The following is a 24693-nucleotide window of genomic DNA, read 5'->3' as shown; positions in this document are numbered from 1 at the left end:
AAAAAGCCCTCTTTAGCTCAAAATACTGACAGGTAAATTAGTTACTTGTGATTGCCCAGTTTCATTACAATCTCTACTCTTTTCCTCTACACTGTTGGCCCTTGTATTTTATCAGAGTGTTAAAGAGGCAAGGCAATGCAAATCATTGGTATTTTAGTCAGCTCTGCCTCTGTCAGACTTTCAAAATCATCAGGATTCCTACACCTTGTGAGGGAAATCATTTGAGAATCTAGCCAGATATTTTGGATTTATTTTTATTGATTTCCTTCTTCTTTTTTTTTTTTAACAGCATTAGCATGTTCTGTAATTTTCAGTTATTTTGCAGCTGGTCCATTTAAATTCCTTTAGATTCTAAATTTAAAAGAGAGAGAGAGAGAGAGAATTCAGGTCTTTTCAAACAATAGTGTACAAATTGTCATGGTAATCTGTGTGCCTGTCCTACCCTAGACTGCACTGTTCTATAGTGATTGCTATGGTCCTGGGTGGCTTTACAACATGGGGGTGTGGGCTAGACAGCAAGGCCAATTCCCCATGCATTCTGTTGTAACTTTTTTACATTTTGTGGATTCTCTCCAAAAGTATCATTCATAATGCAAATGCTAACGTGCCACCTCTTTGCCAGCACAAGAAAAAATACCTTAAGAATATATTTGCAGGGGGCGCCTGGGTGGCTCAGATGGTTAAGAGTCTGCCTTCAGCTCAGGTCATGATCCCAGGGTCCTGGGATCAAGTCCCGCATCGGGCTCCCTGCTAGGCGGGGAGCCTGCTTCTCCCTCTGCCTCTGCCTCTCTCTCTCTCTCTCTCTCTGACTTTCATGAATAAATAAATAAAACATTAAAAAAAAAAAAAGAATATATTTGCAGGCTTCCTGAGAAACTTGTAAGTGCCTTATTCAACTAAATCAAACAAACTTGACTAATTAAAATGACCTATTACCTATTAATTCACTTTATTCTGTCATACCGACAGAGACTTTGCCGTAACCAAAGATCTGTTTGGACCAGGAAGTCAGAAATGCCTGAGTCTCAGAGAGTCCACATCCCACATCACTGATAGCCAAGGAGAATCTGACACTGCTGAAGAGTTTCCTGTTTCTTTCCTGTGGGGCAGGGACTCCACTTCCCAGAAGCAATGGAATATCCTGAATTAGCTGCGATAATAGCAGACCCCTTTGGAATTTGCCCAAGGGCTTCAGCCTTATCATGGGTTAGACAAATCTAGAGCCAAAAGGCACTAATTTCTTCCTTCTGGCCCACCAGAACCTATCTTGTAAAGTTATTTGAAGACTGGCTGCATTCTTGTTAGAATTATTTACTCGGCCCATACACCTAGACCTTCGGTTTTCTGCCTGGCAAAAGCTACTCAGGTTAAAATCTTCTTTTGGTTGTTAATTTTTATAAAGAGATGTCCATCCTGTCTTTACCCAGTTGATTTTTAGAGTATATGGAGCTAGCCTTATTTGGAAACAAAAAGTACCTGCAATTTACTCTCCAAAATATAACCTCATACTACCTATTGCCCAGTCCATGCAAGAATATAGTCAGAGAATGGTCTTCCAGGCCCTGAACCCTCCTAAATCAGTTTTTCCAAAACGTGTTCCCCAGGGAAAGTGGTTTTATAAGATGTCACTTCCTGGTGTCCGGTTAAAAATGGTTTCATGATGAAATATACCAGTTTAAACAAAGTTAAATTACTTTCTGCAGGATTTCTCTGAGCCTTTCATAAGTGTGAATTTCCAAAAAGGGAAAGAGGATATAGCATTTCCTTACTTAACCACAGAAACATTTTCCCCCTGATTATCTAACAGGACTAGTATTCTGTGAAGCCAACTGAGAAACTGTCTCTAGATAGTCTCCATACTATTTAGAGATTAAGCCAGAGAATCAGAGTGCATACCTGAACCTCCTTGTTCTGAGCCACTCACCCCATGCCCAAATATTTTTATTGAATTATTATTTGTTGTTATGCCCCTGGTACAGTGGGATGCTACGGGAAACTTGCAATTGAATTCACTGTAGGAATGTTTAATTCATCTACTACATCTTGTAGAGTTCCCTTTATGAGATTTATATGAGAAACTGCTCTCCTATATCAAGTTCCTGGGAGAAAATCCTCCCAAACATCAGGTCCCAGGAAAAGCTGTGCTGGTATGCTTTTACCTTGGACATGACAAATCTTCCCCTGATCATGTTCACCTCTTTGCTTAAATCCGGGAAGCTCAGGCTATAATTTATAGATCACTTGTAGTAATTATTCAGTGTCTTATGTTTCATATTTTTATGTAATATCTCTGCCTAGCTTTATCATATTAATTAACCTGTATTTTTCTCTTCATCAGATTTATCTTTTTATAACCTTAACTGAGTTGAATATTCTTTTATCCACTACTTCAAATCCTTTAGGTAATGCATTAGAATGTAAATGAAAATATGTTGTCTTTACCCACACCCAAATCCTATTTGGACTGCCCCTGAGGAGACAGAAAATGATTTCCTCATGATCCTTCATTCAAATACCATCTATACAATTCATGGTCTCCTATCTTCTTGTATCTTCTTCCTTAGACTTCCCAGTGGGTTCTCATACCTCATGAAATGTGGAGATGAGGCGCAACCTCATGAATGACCTGCCTCCATTAAATCCCAACTGATTTATTGACCTTTTTATAGAGGTTTACCAGAACCCACTTATCATTTTCTCTCTGTCTAATTTGCCTGGGTCATCAACTGGTGTTGCTTAGACTTAGAAGACTCAGAAGCACTGCCCATGATTAGGTGGCTAAGAGAATGAGGAAGCTTGCTTTATAAGAGTGGACCAGGGTCCAGAATTTACACAGAATTAAAGCACTGACTCGGGAAAAGAGGAGGAAAAAAATGAATCTCTATTCACTTAAAGTAATATCACAAAATCCAAATTTGGCAACTGCCTGCATCTGGGATGTGTGTTTATAAAATTAGAACTAATAAAAGCTGTGACGTGAAGTTTTGGATGTCTCAATTTGGTTAAAGTTAAACTCTCAACTTTTACGTGTGTACAAGCATGTCGCTCTTTGCTAAGTTCCCTCCAGTACTTATTTCTGAACTGCTCACATTTTTAATATTTTCATATGTGATAACTTCAAAAATGTTACTCACAGTTCATTGACTTAATTCACTGAACAGATTTTCCTGTAACTTTCGGTTACACAGTATCCTTTGTGGACAGGCCCATCAGTCACCAGTATGGAACAGAAAGAGGCTCTGATTCACGAAATGTGAATTTCTGACAGTTGCCACTTTTTTTAAGAAAGAACTTGAGCAATACGTGACTGATGTATTCTCACCCTGTTTTCGTGTTCCATCTGTCTTTCTGCCAGTTTATCCACCCTCCGTTTCTGAAAGTAGTTGGGTAAGAAAGTACTGAACACAGAGAAAGGGCAATTCCCAAAGAATAAATGATTGTTTAATTTCCGCGGACGCTCTCCAGTTGGTGGGGGGCTCACCCACCAGGATAAGCAAGGCCACCGCTTAGGTCGGACAAATTCCCAAGATGCCACTTGACCTGATGGAGTAATGAGAAAGCCAGAACATCACTAATGGCCCAGTTCCATTCCCTGGGAACATAAGGAAGGCAGTTTATTCCACTCTAGTTAAGTTCAGCTCAGGTGCGATCTTTAAAAAGAGTCTCAGATAAAAAGTCAATGAAAATGCAAATCCAACTTTCACTAATTCCTCTAGTTGCAAAAAATTTTCTACATTCTGTATTTTCTATCAAGAGAAGAGGCCTTTTTTTGTGAGAGCCGGGACACACACATACACACACATACACACACACACGGACAGACATGCTCTGATCCTTACAGTCATTGCAATAGGCTGGGTACTGCAATAACTCCATTTCACAGGCCTGGACTCTGGAGAAAGAAAGGTTTTTACAAGTTGCTTTATAATTATGGGTTATAAGGACATTTAAATAGTCCACAAGACTGGACATCCTAACGTTCCTATTAAATTGATAACGAGAGCATTAAACAGGTATCAAAGAAACATGTCCGGGTAGATATGAATGACATAATAAGAAAAATGTAAATAAGAATTGTCTCTCTTCCTTAAAAGAACACCTGTTCTCCTGAATCCTAGAATTTTGGAGATGATGGGAACTTCACGTTTATTTAATCCAAACCCTTTATTTTATAGAAGAAGGAAAGAATGCCCGGAGAAGTTGTGACTTGCCCCAGATCACACAATTAATTAGTGACAGCTGTAGAACTAAAATCTGATTTCCACTTTATCATTTCCTTGACCAGCTGTAGAAAAATTATAAGCCACTGATTTATTCCACATTAGAAAGCTGCTCTGTTTCCTTTTCAGCTTCTGTTATTTTAGGTTTAAGTTTCCCTGCTTTGCACACTCTTGTTCAAGGAGTTACTGACTCAACCACAACTTAACCACTCTGGACTTGAGGACCACGAAGAAACCTGAGAAATCACAGACTGACCATTTTATTTTCTCATCAAGAAGCGAAGGCCCAGTGAGGTTCTGAAATTTGCCACAGTAAAAGAATGAGAGTGTCTAAATAAAAGCCTGCATCCTGGTCTCCTTTTTTTCTGGTTCGGTGAACTTGACTGCAATGGGGTCCATATCATGCCATTTTAAGCATTTAAAATAATTTTAAAAAATAGTTTAATAGCAAGACGAATTCTTTCACAAAGCAAATAATCACATTTATGTATTTTCTTAGATTTGGATCTTCCGAATAGCATGTGTGTGAGTCGATAGGTTTTCTGCACAGTGCACACATCGGCAATACATCATAGCCATCAAATAGTGCCATGAGATCCCAATTCTCCTTTCCTGTGGCCTAACATGCTCTTCTTTCGCCTCCCCAGCAGCCTCCCTCTTGCCCATTCCCAAGTGCCTGCTAGTAAGGGACATAAAGACCATTATTATTTCCATTCTCCCTCCATACAATTTCCCCATTGATTCAGCAAGATTTTGGGGTAGGGATTATGGGCAGTATGACTTATGATAAACTTGCACTTTGCAAAACAACACACCATCTTAAAGTTCTCTTTTAAAGGGACCCAAAACTCCAGAACTATAAAGAAAGCTAGAGAAATGATGCATGTTATTTTGGAGCATACCATAAGATGAGCAAGTTTAGATTCATCCTGGGTTTGAGCAACCAATTCTGATCCTATGCATCATCAAAGATTCCTTTATTTCTCCTCTTTGTTTTTCCTTCCCCTGAATGTATCTGCTGTTGAATCATGTCCATGCCATTCAATGATTAGCTCACTGTAATGAGGTCAGTGGGGAGCAACTTACTCTTGTTTGCACTGTTCCCAACAGCCAGGAGAGATTATGATCATAAGTAATAATGCCCCAAATTATATTAATACTATGCTAAATTTTCCTTGAAAGATCAACAGTAGAGTAAGGTAAACAATTTTGCTGATGTTGCTGTCATTTTGATACTGATATGTGAACTACAAAAAATAATGGTGTTATTAATTTAATATGCACGGGTAAGCTTTAATCGAATGATTAGTAAAATAACTTGACATCATGCACTATTGGACACTAACTGTTCAAGAAAGGTAAAACACACAGCACTTTGCTTCTATCAGCGAAATAAAACCTGACTGGAAATCTCATTGCGAGTGACCAATTCTGATTCTGTCAAATGGCTCATTGTGGCATCCTGAGTAGAAAAGACTGAAATGTCTTTGGTATATTACAGACTCTAAAATCAACCACAGGTCCAATACTTTAACACTCAAAAATCAAAAACAGTTTAGTGTATCGAAAAGCATGGGCTTCAGAGTTATATTCAAATACCAGCTCCTACTATGTAACCTGAGAGAAGTTACTTGACCTCTATGTGTCTCTGTTCTCTTACCTTTAAAATGGGTATAATAATAGTTTGTACTCCCGGGATCTTTTTTTTTTTTGAGGGTAAAATAAATTGAAATATATATATAAGGCTCTCAGAGCAGTGCTTGAGACATTATAAAGGCTCAATCAATACTCTCTACCATTACAGTGAAGTGATCTAATAATACAGTAAACCCAGTAAAATCGTTTTGCTTCTGCTTTCATAATGGCTTACTATACAACTGTATGATATCAACAAATGATGAGTTCCCAATCACTGGACTGTTGGAATTCCTTCATGCCTCCCTCTGATCTTCATTATCACTCTTAATTTCTAGCCATTCATTGGCTTCAGACATCCCATTGCTCAACACAGAAAGGTGAGAATGCTCACATTTTCCATTTAGGCAAATGAAACATAGACTCAGAGTATACGTTCAATGATCATGCATGTGTTCATAACTTCAAATCCTCAATGGGAATACAACTTTCATCCCAAAAGAACATCAAGAATTTTAATGAAATAAATTATTGTAAATATATTTAATGAGATCTGCAAAGCAACTTCAAACTATTTCTATATGCAGTGTTTCCAACATGATACACTTTATATGCATGCTGAAGAACATTTACCGAGTGTAGATTATGAATCATCATCAAACATTTGTCAAGCCCCTACATCCATAGTGATGATGGCATCTGATAAAGTACCATTGTCAGAGATCTCTAGAGCTAAAATGAAGCTGGTTTTTACTCTAAGCCTAATGTATTTTTAAATCAAGTCACAGGGAAATAATTACTTTTGTTTCTATTCAATCAAGACCTGCACACAGAGTTTATGGAATGACATAATATCCTTCCTGAAATCAGACTGGTATGTAGGACCAGTATCCTTCACACATCACCAGTTCCTGAACCTTTACAAACAAATCCTAATTTCCAAGGAAACAATCTCATCAACTGCTACTCGCGAGAATACATATTGTTCCTTTTGGAAACATTACAATAAGATTTTCACGATTACAAACCCCAACTTCCCTTCCAAAATTCAATATAATCCTAAATTCATTTATTGAAGTGGAAATTGTATTTGTATAATGGCTCTAGAAATTGCTGGTAAATTTTGTATCACCAATATAATAATTCAGTTATTTTTTTTGTTTCAGTCCAGGAGGGCTTGGTCATAAACTTTGTAAACTTATTGTGATCATGTGGGTATTATGTGCGTGTCTTTTAAATGAGCACCACTGAGGGGCTTCCTGGGAATGTTCATTTTCGAGCTTCTACAGACCTACTCTAAGACAAGGAGCATGTTTTAACTATTGTTGGAGAATGACCAGTTTTAGTGATGTCCAGACTGTTGATCTACTTTACTTTTACTTATTAATTTTTTTTTTTTTTTTTTTGCAGAGAATAAAAAGGAACATCTAGCAGCTTGTAATCAATATCCTCTTCTTTCTGCCTCAGGAAGCTGGTACTTCTAAGCACAGGCCACAAGCTTTGTTTTGAATTTAACAGACACCTTTATCCTTTACCAGAAAAACAATATCAACAAATCAGAGGCAACCACTGGCATAAACATACAAATAGAGGATGCGATTCTGGTTGTCAGCCCAATGGCCTTAAGAACAGAATTCCAACTTTCCCTTGTCACTGAGAGTGTTCTAAAGAATCTGGGCAGGGTGCAAGTCAGTCCCCTCCCGCCCCCCAATTAAATAAACAAATGTCCAAGTTTTAAATGTGACAGAGTGTGAACAACCTGCTGAAAAGTTCCTAAAATACACACTGAGTAAACCTGTCTGGTTTATTGCGACGGCACACACAAATTTTGGAAATAGATGATACACCGTCCCAGCTGCCGTGAAGTTTTCTGTGCACTTCATGTTGAGTTATGTGGCAGCTAAGTGCTGTCACTGTTTGCTTAAAACTGCTGCCTGAAGTTATTTCTAAAAGTTACATGCAGCGTGGCATAGAAATCCAATGTAGTGTAAAGTGAAAACAACAATGTAGGAAAAAAAACTGGGTTAGCACGAAATAGAGACACAAATCAGAATTCGCAACAGCCTGCCACTCCCGGCCACTCACCTTGTTGAATTTTAGTCACTAGCTGATGGCGTGCTAGAATCCGGCTCATCCTGTAAGGAGAGCGTCTGGCAGTCTGATCAAATCGCAAGTACATCTCCTGGCCCTCAGGTGTCATGGAATTTAGATAGTAGCAGCCTGAAGCTGGGGTCCTGGGGCCCTGACTGAACATCTCGGCCACCTCAGTCTGCCCTGTGGCTGTTTCCGTCTGTCTCCAGTCTCAGTCAAAGAGCAAGGCACCAAGCCCAGCGGAGCTCCACAGACCAGGCGATCTTTAAAAAAGAAAAAGGAGTGCCAAAAGCCACAACTCAGAATTCCAACCCCCCGGCCTTCACGTGACCTCGGGCAGCCAATCCGAGGAAGCGAGGACAAGGGGAACGGACACAGTCAGCCCCGAGCCCGAAGCCCGGCAGTTCCAGCGGCTGAGGTCCCCCCGCGGTGCAGAAGGCAAATGCGAGCGTTTGCCATGCCCCCGAGCGGACTAAGCGCCAAGAAGCAGCACTCCCTAAAAGAGTTAAAAAGAGAAGGGTAAAAGAAAAGGCACTAGAAGAAAAAATAAGCCCTGGCCACAGATTGCCTTTTCGGCTGTAAAAGTTAGAGAGAGCACATTTGCTTTTTCCCAGGCAGCCGCCGCCAGGTAAAAAAATGGGGGTGATAAACGTCTTAAATGAAAGACTACTTCAAATAAGCATAAACAGCTGAGTATGTTACCACCCTGCATTACAAAGAAATGAATCAAATAAAGCTCTTCCAGGGAAAAATAAACTTTCAAGTGCTTTAACACCCGGAGTAAAAACACTACAGATTCCTGACCTGCAGTGGGGAAGCCGAGAGCTCTTAGAGATGACTGGGAGAGGCAAAGGGCATAAGCAAGCATATTGTGAAGTATGTGTTGCCCTGTAATTTTTCTACTTCCCCCATTTTTAATCACCAAGAAACAAAAGAGTTATGAAGTACCTATCCCATTTAAGACACTGCTAGGAATTAACTGTAAAGATTCGGGTTTATGCAAAGGTACTGTCGCCAGGCTGAAGTTATACAAAAGCTTAAGGCTTTCATAAACCTTAGGTAAAAGGTGTCTCAAAAAAGACACGAAGACAATGTTGCGGAAGCAATGTTATTTTTGACTCTGGTGATCACAGCAGGACATAGGGAGAAGACATTCCAGTGGGCTTAAAAAAAAAAAAAATGGGTGGGATTCTGACAAGCAGAGGCAGAGGAGGGCTTTGCAGGAGGGTCTCTGCCCACACGGGCGGAGATCAGGAGCCAGAATGTGTGTTTAAGGAAACTGTGAATAATTCAATTTGGCCCTATCCGAGTATTCATAGGGGAATAATTCGAATTTCCCCCCCTATTTTTCCTCTTTAATATTATTTGATGTGAAGAGAAAAAGTCCATAGAAAACATTATTGAATTCTGAGCCTGGGGCTAAATGAATAAAGTTCTTTGAAAAAGAAACATATGGCCAAGCTGTTCTTACATTCGGCTGACTTAAACTGAAACATAGCTTGGCCTGCGATTTATAGTCCTCATGATGAAAAAACTCTCAGTTAAAAGTTTAATGGGACATAAACTAGGACCCCAATTCTCGTTACTGTGGCTAGCGGTGGTCAGCCCTAACACCTTTCCCTGTGGGAACTTCTGCTGGCCCGATTCTGACTGGCAGCTCATCTCGCATAACTATCCTACTCCGTAAATGAACAGAGCCTGCAGTAGAACACACTATCTCTCATGGCAGTTGTGAGCCCGTCCTGATAACTATGTAGGAGTGGCCAAGTGTTAGGTTCTCAATAGCATCACAGTAGAAAAGGAAAGATCTCACTGGATTGTATTGTTCTCTTTCCATTCTTATTTAGGGTTTGGTCAGAGTTTTGCTGTTCCAAGGCATCTTTTGTGGAAGGTGACAGGGATCTAAGGTCTAGTGATTCTGGTATACCAACAGCACGGGGTTAGCACTACGCTTCAACATTAGATGCCTGTAGGGCTCGTTCCAAGCTCAGATCCAGCACTGGTTGCCATCTGATGGAGATGCTAGTGTCAGGTACTTTGTGCACGTGCTTTTGTTCTGATAGTCCAACATTAGGGACATCCCTGCTGTTACACAAACATGTGTTCAAGCCAGACACCTGGCACTTCCCACTTTTCCACTGGGAGAGCATGGAAGGAGGATGGAGAGAGAAAGAAGACCATGGAACTTAGGAGGAACTTGGGCTATGTTCCAAAAGCCAAGCAAATGGAAGGAAAAAGGCAGGAAATAATATCTTGTTGTTTTATAGCTGTGAATAACACTTAAAGATTTGCCATTCCCAATGCCTATCTAGTAGTTCATTAGCGACTTGGCTACATTTTAAAAATAAATGGAATGATTCTCTCTGAGAAGTACTGCAGTGTATCATGGCCAGTTTAGTATTAAAAAAAAAAAAATCACAGTGCCTCCCTTCTGCATTGAAAGTCCTGAGGTGTTTTGTTCTGAAAACGTCAATGACTATGTATCCTTTGACACATAGGTAAAGATGTATCCTTTGATATATACATAAAGAGATGCAACAATACGAAGCATAGTATTTCATAGGACATTGGCAATGAAGAACAAGAGTTAAATGTAAGTTAAGAAAAAAAGGGAAATTTCTATTCCCTGATTAAAAGAAAGACAATTTAGAATAGGGCTTAATTTTTCTAAAAATCAGTGTACATTTTAATAAGCGGATCTATGAGGGATTATGTAGCAGCATTTGTGTCTCTAAGTTTTCAAGTAGTAGCTATAAATCCATGCAACTGCTCCCCATGTTTTTGCCATTTCAAATGTCCAAAATACCATATTTAAAGCAGATAAGTAACACTGCTTCCTTACTGGCACCCTTAATGCCTTGTTTTATGCTAATGTATTGCTATGAAACCCATGCCTTTTTAATGAATGTTTTTTCATTATTTGGTCCTAGTGATCAAATAATAACCACTGGGTAGGCAGTTCTGTTCTGTTTGTTGTAAATGTAGAAGCGAGAAACTGCTGATTATCTTTCCTGGGCTGATAAGGTCCTCCATGCATCTAGTTGAGAGAACTCTTCATTTTCACTGGTGAGTGAGTGAGCACCAAAGAAATCAGAGAGAGGGAGAAAGTGCTGAAAACCCAAGTGTATCTTTCAAGATTGATGCTGGATTCCTTCTGTTCCAATTCCTTTAAAAATGAAGAAAATGGATGGCACTAGCTTTTAGTTTTCACTTCTTTTCCTCTTTCCTACTTTGGTCAAGAGCTATCCTCACTCCTATTATTTCAGGGGTGGGATAAACAGATGAATATTGGGACCCAAAGAGAGCAATTAACAGAGAAGGGGAAGGGGCACGCATCCAACTCAATTTCAGTTCAGGTCATGATCTCAGGGTCATGGAATCGAGTCCCACATTTGGCTCTGTGCTCAGAGTGGAGCCTGCTTGGGGTTCTCTCCCTCTCCCTCTCCTCTCTCTCTCTCCCTCTTTCTCTCAAATAAATAAATCTTAAAAATACTTAAAAAAAAAAAAACAACGAAGGGAGAGGTGGGAGGGACTAACAGTGTTGAACACCTTCTATGTGCCAGTCACATCTTTAATTAATGTCCACAGCAAACCCCTGTGGTATCCTATTTTATAGAACAGGAAATTAAGACTCCCAGAGGTGAAGAGATGTCCTAGGTCATATAGCAACCAAGTGTGGAGACATTGTCTATCTCCGGTCTGATGATATTTGAACTCTTTCCACTATCACACAAACTGTGGCACTGAGAATGTGCTGGGGAAACTGGACAGGGGAAAGGATTTTCGTAGGATATATTGAAAATTGTCTTAATCCTGTTTAATTAGTGCATGTGATACTGGAATGCCTAAATGAAAATACAGTGGACCCTTAGATACCACAGATTTATTTGTGGGGATCTACTTCCATGCAGATATTTTTCAATAAATATATTGGAAACATTTTTGGAGACTTGCAACAATTTGAAAAAAATTGCAGACAAACCACATAGCCTAGAAATAGTGAAAAAAATTATGAAAATATTAGGTATTATTGTAAGAATACAGTATATAACACATACAACATACAAAATATGTGTTAATCGACTGTTTATATTACTGGTAAAGCTTCTGGTCAAATAGGCTATTAGTAGTTAAGTTTTCGGGGAGCCAAGTTATATGTAGACTGCATGTGGGTAGGTGCTCCTAACCCCTGTGTTGTTCAAAGGTCAACTGCATAGCATGGGATGGCTAAATTCTTATAGTGGTTGAGGTGTAGGTGTCTGGAGAGCAAGCTACACAGCCCAGAGCCTTTAATTAACCAGTGAGAACATGGACTCTCTTAGAAGCAACCCAAGGCTCAGAAGTGGAGACCCACTCACTCCCACCCCAATCTTAAAGTGCAAAAGCAGCCTGACTGTCTTTTTGTTTAACAACTCCTTTTGCAGGGTAAGCTGTTTGTCCTCTGCTTTCTGTTCATCCTTATGGCTAATTCTGCATATTGTCTTACCTTTCCCAGAGAAATTCTTCCCAATGAAAACACTCCAAATACAGTCAAAACTCTGAAATCTGACCTCTAAACAAAACATTTGCTACTAACAATGAATCATGGAACACTATATCTAAAACTAATGATGTAATGTATGGGGATTAACATAACAATAAAAAAATTTAAAGAAAAAAAAAAACAAAAAAAAACATTTGCTATCAAGTCTTTTGCTAGATGATCCCGGAGTAGCGCTCAGTGGAATCTTGTGTATATGCAGAAGAAAGCTAGGTGCACGTTACAGAAGCCAAGAATGGCTCCCGGTGCTTTCATCTGTCTACTGCTCCTTCGACTCCTTCACACACATTCCAGCCTCCTTGTCAGCCTGTTCAGAGGGAGCCAAGGTAGTTCTGCCAAGCAGGAAAAAAATGTTTGAGATCTAAGTGGTAGGAGGGAAAAGGCAGAACTGATTTGGAGGGCTGCTTCTGAAATTACTTGAATCTAAAAGTTGTGGGTTAATGGCAAAGCCTTCCTGTGGGTTCTGAAGCTCACTTTGAGGATTTCCACCAATTGATTTGTGGAGTATGTGCCCAACTTTGTGCCAATAAGCCTTCCCAGTATGCACGCATCACAGGCCCAATGACCAGTGCAGTCAAGCCACTAACATTTGTAGCCATGACCAGGACCCTCCATGAAAAGTTTTAGAGTGGATTCTCTTCTGATTCAGCTTACCAGCTCTAGACCAGTTCGAGGCCAGCTCCTGCTACTGGACTTGTGGGTAGTAATAGATTTGCTTTATTTTGTCTCAGCCCTTCCTACTGTCTTTGGTTAACTTTGCCTCTGTGGGTCTCCAAGAGCACATGCACTGCCCTCATGCCATCCCCTGGGGACCCAACTGTCAGCCCCAGTTCATATGGCAAGCGATCTGGTCTGACTTGTGCTGGGCTCATTGCCTACACCCATCATTCCAGCCAAACCAAAATTCTTTCATTTTGCTAAGTTGTTTCAAAGATCTGGAACTGTGTGATTTCCTCTTCTTTCACCCTGTCAAAACCTATTGCTTTCAGAAATATTTTCATGACTAATGCAAAAATATTTAGTATTAACAGTCATGTCAATACCTGTAAATAGTCATTATATGACCCATTAATTAGATTAGTTTGTTACATGCTAATATGGAATCCACTTATTCACTGTAACTCCTATTGGCATAAAGTTTTTACATCTTGGACTTGGAAAGGATATTAAACATCTTCTAACCCAACCATTCCACTACTATACAGATCAATTAAGTAATACTCTACCCACATAAATGAATTATTATATCTCACTGAGGACTACAAACTGTTTAAGAAACTTTTTCCTTATAATTTTTTTTTTTTTTAATCCATGGACTCTAATTCTGCCATTTGGAATTAAATAGGACAAATCTATTCCTTCTTCCATATTCTTGTCCTTCAGATGTTTGTAGAAAGCCAAACTGTTCCTTATAAGAGTCCTTTTTTTTTTTTTTTGTAGGCTAAACATTCCTTTACATCAAACCACACACAACTTCAGACAGTCAATTGCTATCTCTTGGATCTGGTCCAGTCTGTTAGGCTCTTCCCCTAAACTTAGAACTCTAGCCATTGCCAAGCACAGTAGTATATGGTACAAATTGTGCATACCCCCTGCATTCAGGACATTGTATTTTTGCTGATCCAGTCTAAGATAGGGGAGGTCTGATTTTTTCAATCTATATTTACTCAATCATTAATTCAGCATGGGCTGAATGCTTGTACAGCATTGTAGTAAGTATGGAAGACATGAAGGTGAATATGATGTAGTCCCTGCCCTCAAGGAAGAGTCTGTCAGGGAAGATAGGAAAGAAACTCACCATTACACCAATGTTAAGTGTTATGTAGCAGGCTATCTCCATTCCCTCATACTGTTTTACAGTCAACCTAAGTGCTTAAGTCATGTGGTATTTAAGTGTCTTCATAAAATCTGCTGTTAAATGACAGTCTCTATTCTGCATTTAACAGATTGACCTTTCAAACTAAAAAAAAAAAAAATCTTTCAACTTATTGGAATTATTGAGATATTTTTAATTCCTGATTGTCATGTCTGGACCGTGTCTATTTCAATCACATTCCATACTTAGCGCCTATCACAAGGCCTGGCACACAGCAGGAAATCAGTAGAAGTTGGTTTAATAAAGGATTAAATAAATACTTGGATATTTGACAATCTGAATTTTTCCAAAGATCTAGAATGTCTATAATGTCTAGAGGAATGGATGCATATTTTTTAGGCAATCATCATAAATGTTGCTGTTGTTGTTACTACATTTGGATTGGATACAATCTGGACAGTAGATAATTCAAGGTTTTATTCTCCAGAAAAAAACTTAAATGCACATATTTCACTTTGTTGGTTAGTGGCAAAAGTGTATGCTTTGACCAATAAATCAAGGGCAATTTAAGGTTTCTTGTGAAAATGAGGGAGCCTGGAGGGATGAGTAATCCTTGTTCCATAAAGAGAGGCTGAAAGGCATTTAAAAAAAAAAAAAAAGCACTCTCTTCCTTAGCTCTGAATCAGCCTCAAATTTTATAAGCATGATTGCTATGTCTTCAATTAAAAGGTGAACAACATGAGGCCAGTTGCTCTTCATGGACCCATACTGCATCGAGGTTATCAACCACCTCTGCTTCTCATGCTCATAAATATCTTTTAATAATTCTCACACTAATTTTCCTGGAGATTTTAATTAATTTACTGTCTGGAATTTTCTAGAACCTATGTGTTTTTGCCCTATTTGAAAATAAAGGTAATTGCTCATTTTGGGTTCTTTTCTTTTTTTTAAGGATTGCTTCGATTACTAGAGGGGATCTTTGGGATTTGTCAGCACTTAGAAATTTATCCTCATTTACATCAGGTTAGATTCTATAAACTCTTTCCCTTTCTTAAACAGGTGAACATATTTTCTTAATGTTGACTCAAATTATAATTTGAATATAAAAAGGAAGCTTCTCATTAAAGAAATCCTATGATGAGTCCTTTGGAAAATCCTTTATTGATTCTCCACATTAACTGTTTCGTAAATATTTGAGATTGCCCAGTGAAAGGTACACCACTATTTAGATTGCATGCTGACCTGTTGCTCTGCAACCAGATTCCATTTTTTATATATTTGCTTCCCATCTGGGGTCATGCAGCAGTTGGGCACTAAGTAAAGTTTGTAAATAACCATGGCCCACGAACTGTGGACAAATAAGGATGTGGGATTAATGATGCAATTGCATTTTTAATATATTTAAACCAACAAAATTTCTTGGATAAATTCAGCTCAGTACACTAAGACTATGATAGAATGCTTTCCCTCCTTATTCCTAATAGAAGACCATCAATCTGTACTTTAAAGAATGGCCAAGTGGTGTAAGGAGGAGCCACAGCATTAAAACACATCCCATAAAGACAGAAGCACTAAGAGATTGAGAAGGTAACAAGAGAGCCCTCTAGAGCCCTTGATATCAGTATCAGTGGAACTTTGAGGTGATGAGGAAGACAAATTTCAGAGTTTATGGCTGGGCAACAAGGGGAGAGTCCACCTTTGAGTTGGGAGGAATGATTTCACCAAAGGTGACTCTGTTATAATGAAAATATGATTTTTATTGGCATCTTGTTTCTCATAAATAGAGACAAAGCCACTAATTAACTCATATTACAGTATCTTTCTTTTATCCTAAAAATAAGGCAGATTTCCAAACCTATCCCATTGTAGCTTCCCTTGAGGATTCTTTATCCTGGTGGTCCTTTGAATTAAGGGAAGAAAAAGGTATTGCTTGGCTGTTATGCCTGTTTCATACAGCCTTTCTGGGGAAGTTCCTTTCTATTCTAGAATATATGTGTGTGTATAAATATACAGAGACCGTCCTGAGCTTTCTCATGTTACTATCTCTTTAGAACTTGATACTTAATGAAGCACGCAGTGGCCTCTCGCCAACCTCTGAGAGCATCATCATAATCACACTGTCTCTTAAGACACAGACTTGTTTAAACAGACCAAGTACACCGTAGATAGCTGGGCGTGATTACCTTCTCTTTATGCTGCTCCACCAAGATGACTCAACACTAATCAATCCCAGGAAAATACAAAGTACCAAAAATGTGTTTGCTGCATAGAAAGATAGAACATAACCAAAAGCTACTCTCAGTCTTTGATAAACTTAAAAAACCCTCTCTCATTCTCTGACTTTGGGGGTCTCAAGGACTATCCTTGGCCTTGGTTTCTTTCTCAGTATGGATTACCTTAGAAAATCCAGTCCCATAGCATTCTGTTAATCAATCCGTGTATTGTTGCCTTTGGAAAATGTAGGGTGCAGAATGGTGTGGTATCTACTACAATTACATTTTGTAAAAAAAAAAAAAAAAGTTAATGCATAGTAAAAAAAGATTAGAAGAAAACACATCAAAAATATAATTATGTCCACTTTTAGGATGGTGGAATTATGGGTGATGTCTTTTAAATTTCCATTTTCTAAATATTCTGTCATATGACTAATATTTCTTATATAATGAGGGGATCAGGCCTAACCAGTGATTCATGTCAGGAGCGGTGGAGAAGAACCTCAGCCTCGGCTTATTTCCAACTGCATCTGTGTTTCACAGATGAAAGACAGAGAGGAGAAAAATCTGCCCCCAAATGATAGATATTGTCTAATATAGCTTGAACTTCCTTAGGGCCTAATACAGTATTAGGCAAAATCAGGCAATATTAGTGTTCAAAATAAGAGAAAGAGAAAAAGAGAGAGAGAAAAAGAGAGAGGTCTACGGATTCCTTTTTCAAAATGCCTCTCCCATCCATTCCTTCTTACCTTGCTGCCTCCACCACGTGGGGACCAGCCCTCTCGCCTTGGTGACTCTGACCATCCCACCTTTGTCTCTGTGTCTACCCTTGCCTACCTGAGTACCACCCAAACACCACAGAACCGTTAGCTTCTCAGGATAGTACTTCCATCATATTACTTGCCTGTTCAAAACACCAAATAATGTCCCAGTTCTCCCACTTACTGTGCAAGGTATTGAGTCACTTCAAGTGTCCTTTCCTTATCTACATATGGTTCATACGTATATGTGTACACATAGATCTCATATATATATATATATATAGGCCAAGTATATCTGATGATCATTCCCTTCCCATTCTTTGTTTCAACTGGATCAGCATCTAAACCAAGAAAAAAAAGTAACTAGTTGAAAGAGGATTTTGTATCACTTCTTGAATGTAGCCTTTCGGGAAAGATTGCCCTGGGGGCACTAAGAACTGTCAATTGCCCAGACCCACTCTCTAGAAAGGATCTTCTCAGCTATTCTTGTTGTTTTTTTTTTTAAAGATTTTAAAAGATTTTATTTGAGTGAGAGAATGAGAGAGAGAGAGCACATGAGAGGGGGGAGGGTCAGAGGGAGAAGCAGATTCCCTGCTGAGCAGGAAGCCCGACGCGGGACTCGATCCTGGGAGTCCAGGATCATGACCTGAGCCGAAGGCAGTCGCTTAACCAACTGAGCCACCCAGGTGCCCGTTATTCTTGGTTTTAAAACCTGGGGTAGATAACATGTTATGTCTTTACAGCTATTTTCTAAGAGTTGATATTTACTTCAGCTTCAGTTTCTTTTTCTTAGAAATACACATAAGTATCCTAAAGTTCTAGCTTCCCCCAAATGAGCAAAATCCATTTAATATAGTGGTGATGCCAGGAAGCATTTGGACAAAACATGGTCTATACACTTTTTATCCAAATACTTCCTGAAAATTGACTCAGAAGTGCTGTTTTTACTAGCGTGTTTCAAATTCTAATTTAAAAAGAAACTTTGAAAGACACCATCCTTTTCTGACATTGGGGGTGGGGGAGAGAGTGATTTTAAAGTTAAACAGCAAAACAAACTTGGCCCATAATGACTCAGATCTGGACGTGGACGGTCCCTTTTAGTATCCCTTGGGTCCCCTGGAGTCAGGGTTGGGAAGTCACTCTGTGATTCTCCTAAATTTTGCACAGAGGCAACCCGTCTATACTAGATTTTTATCACCCTGCTCTAAGTAATTAGGTGAGCGGGCCCAGGCATTTGGAATCACTTTAATTCAACAACTATTTTTTTGAACTCCTACTCTGTGCCAGGCAATGTTCTTAGGGCTGGGACTGCAGCGATAAATAAAATGAACAATGACCTCGTCCCAGTGAAGCTTCTGTTCTAACCAATGAACATCATAACATGGGTGTATGATTTATGAGCCATCTAAATACAGGAATTGTTCACAAACTTTTGTGCATATTCACTTCTCCAGAGCATAGGGTATTAGATTTTATCAGATTTTCAAAAGATGTGCTGCAACTATCAAAGTATTTTTTAAATGACTCTAAGGTATAGTTCTAGAACACCTAGAACTATGGCTTTGGAGTCAAGTCAACGTGTATTCAAAGTCAGGCCCTGCTACTTATTAACTATATGAGCTTGGGCAAATAAAAATTCATCCATTTTTCCTCACCTCTGTTTTCTCATCTGTAAAACTGAGGTTAGGCCTCATAAAGCTCTTGTGAGGGTTGAATTAGATTATGTATGTGACACTGTAAGGTTAGTGTCTCCCTCCTCCATCCTCATCTTGTAGGTTCCCATCCAAAATGTGAGTGAGAATTTTGAATCAAGTTCAAAGCACAAAGACAGAATAGGCTGTCTTCGATAGCTCAGAGGTCATCAGCCCCAGAGGCTTTCAATTTCCATTTCGGAAATGTCATTGGTTAGCGAGGAAAATCCTTTCCAAACTAAAAGTTTATGGTTCCATGAAATCACCAGCATTCTATGTACCTAAAAGGTGGATGCCTAGACTTTTCTTTGGAGAGTATTTTATGACCCAGTGAACAGCCAGACTTTGTTCTTTGATTCCTTGAGTAGAATAGATGCTTGTGTTAAGCTATATAATGATATTTGGTGCAATTCTCTTACTATAACTCCAGAAAGACAACACTCATGATGGTAATGAAGTTGCCTTTCATTTGTTCAGCATCTTATAATTTTTAAAGATTTTAAAATGATAAATGTAAGCCCTTCATTGTACTTGATAATGAACACAACAATCCTTTAAAACAATCCTTCAAAAGGGCATAAAAGGCTCTTTTAGTTTTACCCCTGCTTCCTCCTGCAGCCTCAGTAATCATATCCCTCCTCTTCTCTGTGTTCCAGGGACACTGGCCTTCTTTCTGAGGGCAGTAAACGTGCCATTTCCTCTTCCTGGGCTATAACAACAAATACCTCTAGACTGGTATCATCAACCACTACTCAACGCCCATTCCCTCAAGGATCCTTTCCCTGCCTCTCTACAGTTCCCTGCAGCACCCTGTAACATTTTCCTTGTAGCCTGTCACAGCTGTATTGTGATATGGGGGGAGTACTAGATGAATATCTGTCTATTCCCCTAGTTTGTACATCCCATGAAGGCAGGGACCACGTGTAGTGTTGCTCATTATGGTATCACAGAACTTAGCCCAGTGCCTGGCACCTAGGAGTGAACACTACATTTTGGGAGAATGGAATGTTGGATGAAAGGCCCCTAGGACGGATGGCATTTTCACTCCGCATGTGAGAAAACAAAGCGATTTGCACAAGGGCACATGACCACTCAGTGGGGTTGAAGCCTGGGCACCCAGTGCCCTGACTGTTACTTTATCCCCTCCTCCCACACTGTATCTTCTCTTCTCTTTCTCCTCCTCCGGATCGGACTCTGTTCTAATCAAAGATGGGTAATATGCCTTTTACTTTAGTATGTTAAGCCTTGGTTTATAGAGTGGGACTTAACCTAAGAGAACCCGAAGCTGCTGATACATATCAAATGTCACTCTCAGTCAAATTCTTCTCTGGGAATTTCCACCTTGAGTTTCTTTTTCTTAGAAAACTGGGGCTCACCCACTTATTTTTAAATTGTTCTCAGAATGATAGCCCTTCTTTTATACTTGTGCCTACAAGCAGAGAGAGTGCTTATGTAGAATTAAAGGGAGAAAGACTGATACAGGAACAAAGCAACATTAAGCCAAAGGACAGTCACTGTGCTTCCCTGAAGATACGAAAGGTTAGAGAAAATACAGCACAAGCGAACACCTACCTGGGGGAGGGGGGTGGGGGGGAGAGGTGGGTAATGGTGACCCCAGACACACTACCTGGCAGTAAAGTCCTCCCACATGCCTGACACTGCACTAAGAGGCTCTGGAAGTGAAGAACTGACTCTGATGTGTGCTAAGTGGAAATCCATGCAGGATTTGGGCTCATTCACCTTCACACTGAGAGAGCGGAAGTAACGATAGCTCACATTTGTTGACACCAAGTGTCAGGCACCATTCTAAGTTCTTTACATACGTGCCTCATCTAATTCTCGAAACAACCCTGTGAGGTGGTTACTCTGTCTTCCTCATTTTACAAATAAAAAAAAAAAAACTGACCTCCTATATTCCTGCCTCCTGATTCTTCAGCTCCAGTTTTTCACATTTCTAGTTGCCAGAATAATCCTCTAAAGTATAGTCCTGCTATATTATTTATAAACATGGAGAGGTCCCCCAGTGAGAAAAGGATGGGATCCAAATTCTTTGGTCCAGTGGTAAAGGCCTGTCATAATGGATTCCACTCTGGTTGCCTGAAAAAGCCTTGGAATTTATAATGTTTAGAAGGAAAGAGATTTCCCTCTTGTCCCCCCTGCCTATGAAGCTCTCTTCTCTGCTCCTTTAATTCCTACCCATTTTTTCAAGACCTGACTCAATGGCCCCTTCTGTGGGAAGCCTTTCCAGGCCATTCGGGCATACTTGGCCTCCTCCTTCTTCTGTGTTCCTCTGAAACTTTTTTCTTTTATAGTCATTGGGCACTTCATTCTGATTTGCTTTGTGTCATCTCTTACTGCTCTTATTGGAAACTTCTTGAAGCCCACAATATGTCACGTACATCTTCCCCTAGGTTCAAGGGCGCCTGGGTGGCTCAGATGACTAAGCGTCTGCCTTTGGCTCAGGTCATGATCTCTGTTCCTAGGATTGAGCCCCATGTCGGGCTCCCAGCTCAGCAGGGAGTCTGCTTCTCCCACTCCCTCTGCCTCTCCTCCTGCTTGTGATCTCTCTCCCTCTCAATCAATCAAATGAATAAATAAAATCTTAACAAAAAAAAAAAGACTTAGGTTCAAATCTTGACTCCTCTTACTGGATGGATAGCCCTAGACTTCACTCTTAGCCTCAATGCCCTCATTTGCAAAATAAAAGATAATGATATACACCTTGCATGATACAATCTTTGGCACATAGTAGGGCTCAAGAAATTATTGTTTGAATTTTTCATTGACAGATGATACAATAACTGTTGGCCAAACTCCTAAAGGAGCCTAAATTCACATAAGGCACATTACATTACATACTGGTTTTTAAGTACTACTATGTTCTGAGGCTTGTCAGGGGGAAATTAAGGGAGAAGAGTATACTGCACACCAGTGACATCTAGAGAAGATTATTCCTTTAAATCAAAGGGGTAAAGTAATGATAAGCGCCATGCACATTTGATGAGAAGGACTTCCAGAAGTGTTTGTGGTTGAACCACATTCCAGCTTACGTCTGATAACAGAGTTTTCATGCTAGAAAGCTGGAAACCTTACCTAGGATCCTCAGGCAGCAGAAAACCTCAAGAGATTTCCAATGCTTTGTTACTCGACAACCAGCAGCCTGGGCAACACCTGGGAGCTTATTGGAACTGCAGACTCTCCTCCCTCAACTCCCCACCTACCCAGTCAGAATCTGCATGTTAACTAGATTTGCAAGTGATTAGTGACATACTAAAGTTTTGAGAGGTGCTGTTCTAAAATGACCCCTTCTTTCTGTCAACCAGGAAGATGGGTGTGTTGGACTTTCCCAGGTTGTGAAATCTGCTATTTGCAGACACAATGCAGGCCCAGGCCTTTAATTTTGATTTTTTTGATCTTTCTGCTGAGCCATGGATTCCTACATGATTAGGTGAATGTTTTAGGCACTGCTTGAATGTTTCTACTCACTTGCATCATATTTTTAATATTACTTATAAGTGAAAGTAAAATTATTTTTCTTAAAGAACTTATTAAGACGGCCTTTAGTTTTGTTTTTTTTTTTAAAAATTTTTTTTTTTTTTTTTTATTCATTTGAGACACAGAGATACAGAGAGAGAGAGAAAGCATGCGCAGGGAGAGAGGCAGAGGGAGAGGGAGAAGCACCTCCTCGCTGAGCCAGGAGCCCGATGTGGGGCTCGATCCCAGGACTCTGGGATCATGACCTGAGCCGAAGGCAGACGCTTAACCATCTGAGCCACCCAGGTGCCCCAAGATGGCCTTTAGTTTTAAGAAAAGAGCTTAAGCCCATTATTTGTACTAAAATATTTTAAACTCTTACAGGAATGTGTTTAGTGCTTAACATTAATTTCACAGAATTAAATTCTGAGACCCCTTCCTTTTAAATTTTTTAGAAAATTTATCAACATTTCATGTGATTAAAAAATTCAGGTTTGCTTTTCTTTGCAGACATAAAGATAAGTACTTTGTATATTTTTAAAACTCCACATCTTTGAATCAGGGAATTCTATAACTTTGAAGAATGAGTTTGTCTTTTTTTTTAAGTAAAACTTAATGCTCTTCTGGACATCAACTGAATTCTGTCTCTTCAAGATCCACCCAAAATGTTATTAAAATTTATAACTTTTATTTATAAAAAATATTGTACCTCTACAACAAGACATGATCTTGACCACAAGTGAGTCCCCCGAAATATTTTGTTTTATTTCTCTTTTACTCTGTGTTTTCTATCATAGCCATTTGTCTACTTTTGGCATCTCCTCTACAAAGACTAAAAAGGAAATATTAAAAACTTCATTCAGGAAATACTTACTGATCATCTACTTTGTGTTGGAGACTGAGACTACAATGGTGAATAAGATCAATATAGTTAGTACCTGCCTTCAAGGATCTTACACTGCAGTTAAATATTTAGAATGTTGACTATAATTGGCTGAGAAAAAGAGCCCATAAAAGATTAAAGGATTTCATTAGGACACTGATAGCTATTAGCCCCAAGCTTTTGATGGCAAATTGACCGCAAGTACCAGATAGGTTCATTTATCTACTCTTTCACCAGACATTTAATGAGTACCTACTGTATCCTAGTCACTAAGCCTTCAGAGAATTGACAGGTGATGATTCACAGTGAGTTAAAGAGGAGTGTTCCACATTAGCCTGGGGATAAACCTAGGGTTAGGTGGAGTCTCATCTCTGTGCCCTCCACAGTGATTAGCAGAACACCTTATACAGAGTAAACATACGACTTGTTAATCAAGAATGTAAAATTCACCTCATAGAGTGGACAGCAAACCAGCAGTGAATGTCCCTGGTAGTAAAACATATTAAAACACGTGTTGATCATAAATGATTTACCAATGGGGATATTCATGAATTCAACAACTATTTATTATTATTAGTGAGCGTCTACTATATGCCATGCACGATGCTAAGTATTAGACATAAAGAAATGACAGATGTAGACCCTCCTTCCATGGGGGACATGAACAAGTAACAACAATGATAATACCCTTTAGTAAGTATTATGATATATTAAAGCACAGGATTTTACAGAAATGGGCAGGCAGGTCTTGGCACCCATATAGGGGACGAGCAATTTGGAGAGCGCTTCTGGATCCAATTTACAGGTTGGCATATATTCTCCCCATCTGTACCTCAGAACTAGACCCTGTATCTACTAGAGCCTAAGATATGCATTAGAATTCAGATTTTACGTGAACCTCTCTGTGCTTATGCTATACCTATCACTTCTTCCTCTGGGGAGCACACATAAAAATGTGAACCCCTTTGGTCACAAACTACCCCATATTGTTCATTTACAATCAAATATTTTAAAGAATTCCTGGTAAAAGAGCAATTGTAGTGCTTCTTTATTTGTCAGTTTTACCAAAGGGATTGCTCTTTACAAAAGTCTCTGGGCAGATTTCCATTGTTTCATTCCGTCATTGGATTTCTTGGCCCTCAACACAAAGGGACTATATTTGGAGGGACAATAGTCCTACTCCACATGGAGCTTTATAGTAATATTTGCTTCAGGACACTTGGCAAAACCCACCCTACTGATTGTCTCTAGAGGAAGAACAATTAAATAATGGTCACCTCCTCCCACAACGATCGTTGCTGTGGCTTTAGAATCAGCCCATTTCCCAATTAGCTGGGTTTTTTTTTATTTCTTCCTTTGATTATTGCTA

The 24693-nt window shown here is 39.4% G+C and overlaps 1 protein-coding gene across 2 annotated transcripts in view; it reads right to left on the bottom strand.

The window, feature by feature from the left end:
• Nucleotides 1–24693, bottom strand: part of STARD13 (StAR related lipid transfer domain containing 13) — a 226214-nt gene that overhangs the window by 167137 nt on the left and 34384 nt on the right. Inside the window, exon 1 of one of the 2 annotated variants that reach the window (XM_032403210.1) lies at nucleotides 7941–9111. The exons of the other annotated variant lie outside the window; for it this stretch is intronic. Coding sequence (XP_032259101.1) covers nucleotides 7941–8109 — 169 coding nt within the window. The 5' untranslated portion in view covers nucleotides 8110–9111. Of the gene's footprint in view, nucleotides 1–7940; nucleotides 9112–24693 lie in introns of those variants that run through there. 2 annotated transcript variants of the gene reach the window in all.

This window comes from Phoca vitulina, unplaced genomic scaffold (genome assembly GCF_004348235.1).
Source record: "Phoca vitulina isolate PV1807 unplaced genomic scaffold, GSC_HSeal_1.0 scaffold5, whole genome shotgun sequence".
Classification (NCBI taxonomy): domain Eukaryota; kingdom Metazoa; phylum Chordata; class Mammalia; order Carnivora; family Phocidae; genus Phoca; species Phoca vitulina.
The sequence above is the reverse complement of the archived record's forward strand: the minus strand, read 5'-3'. Positions and strand labels throughout refer to the sequence as shown.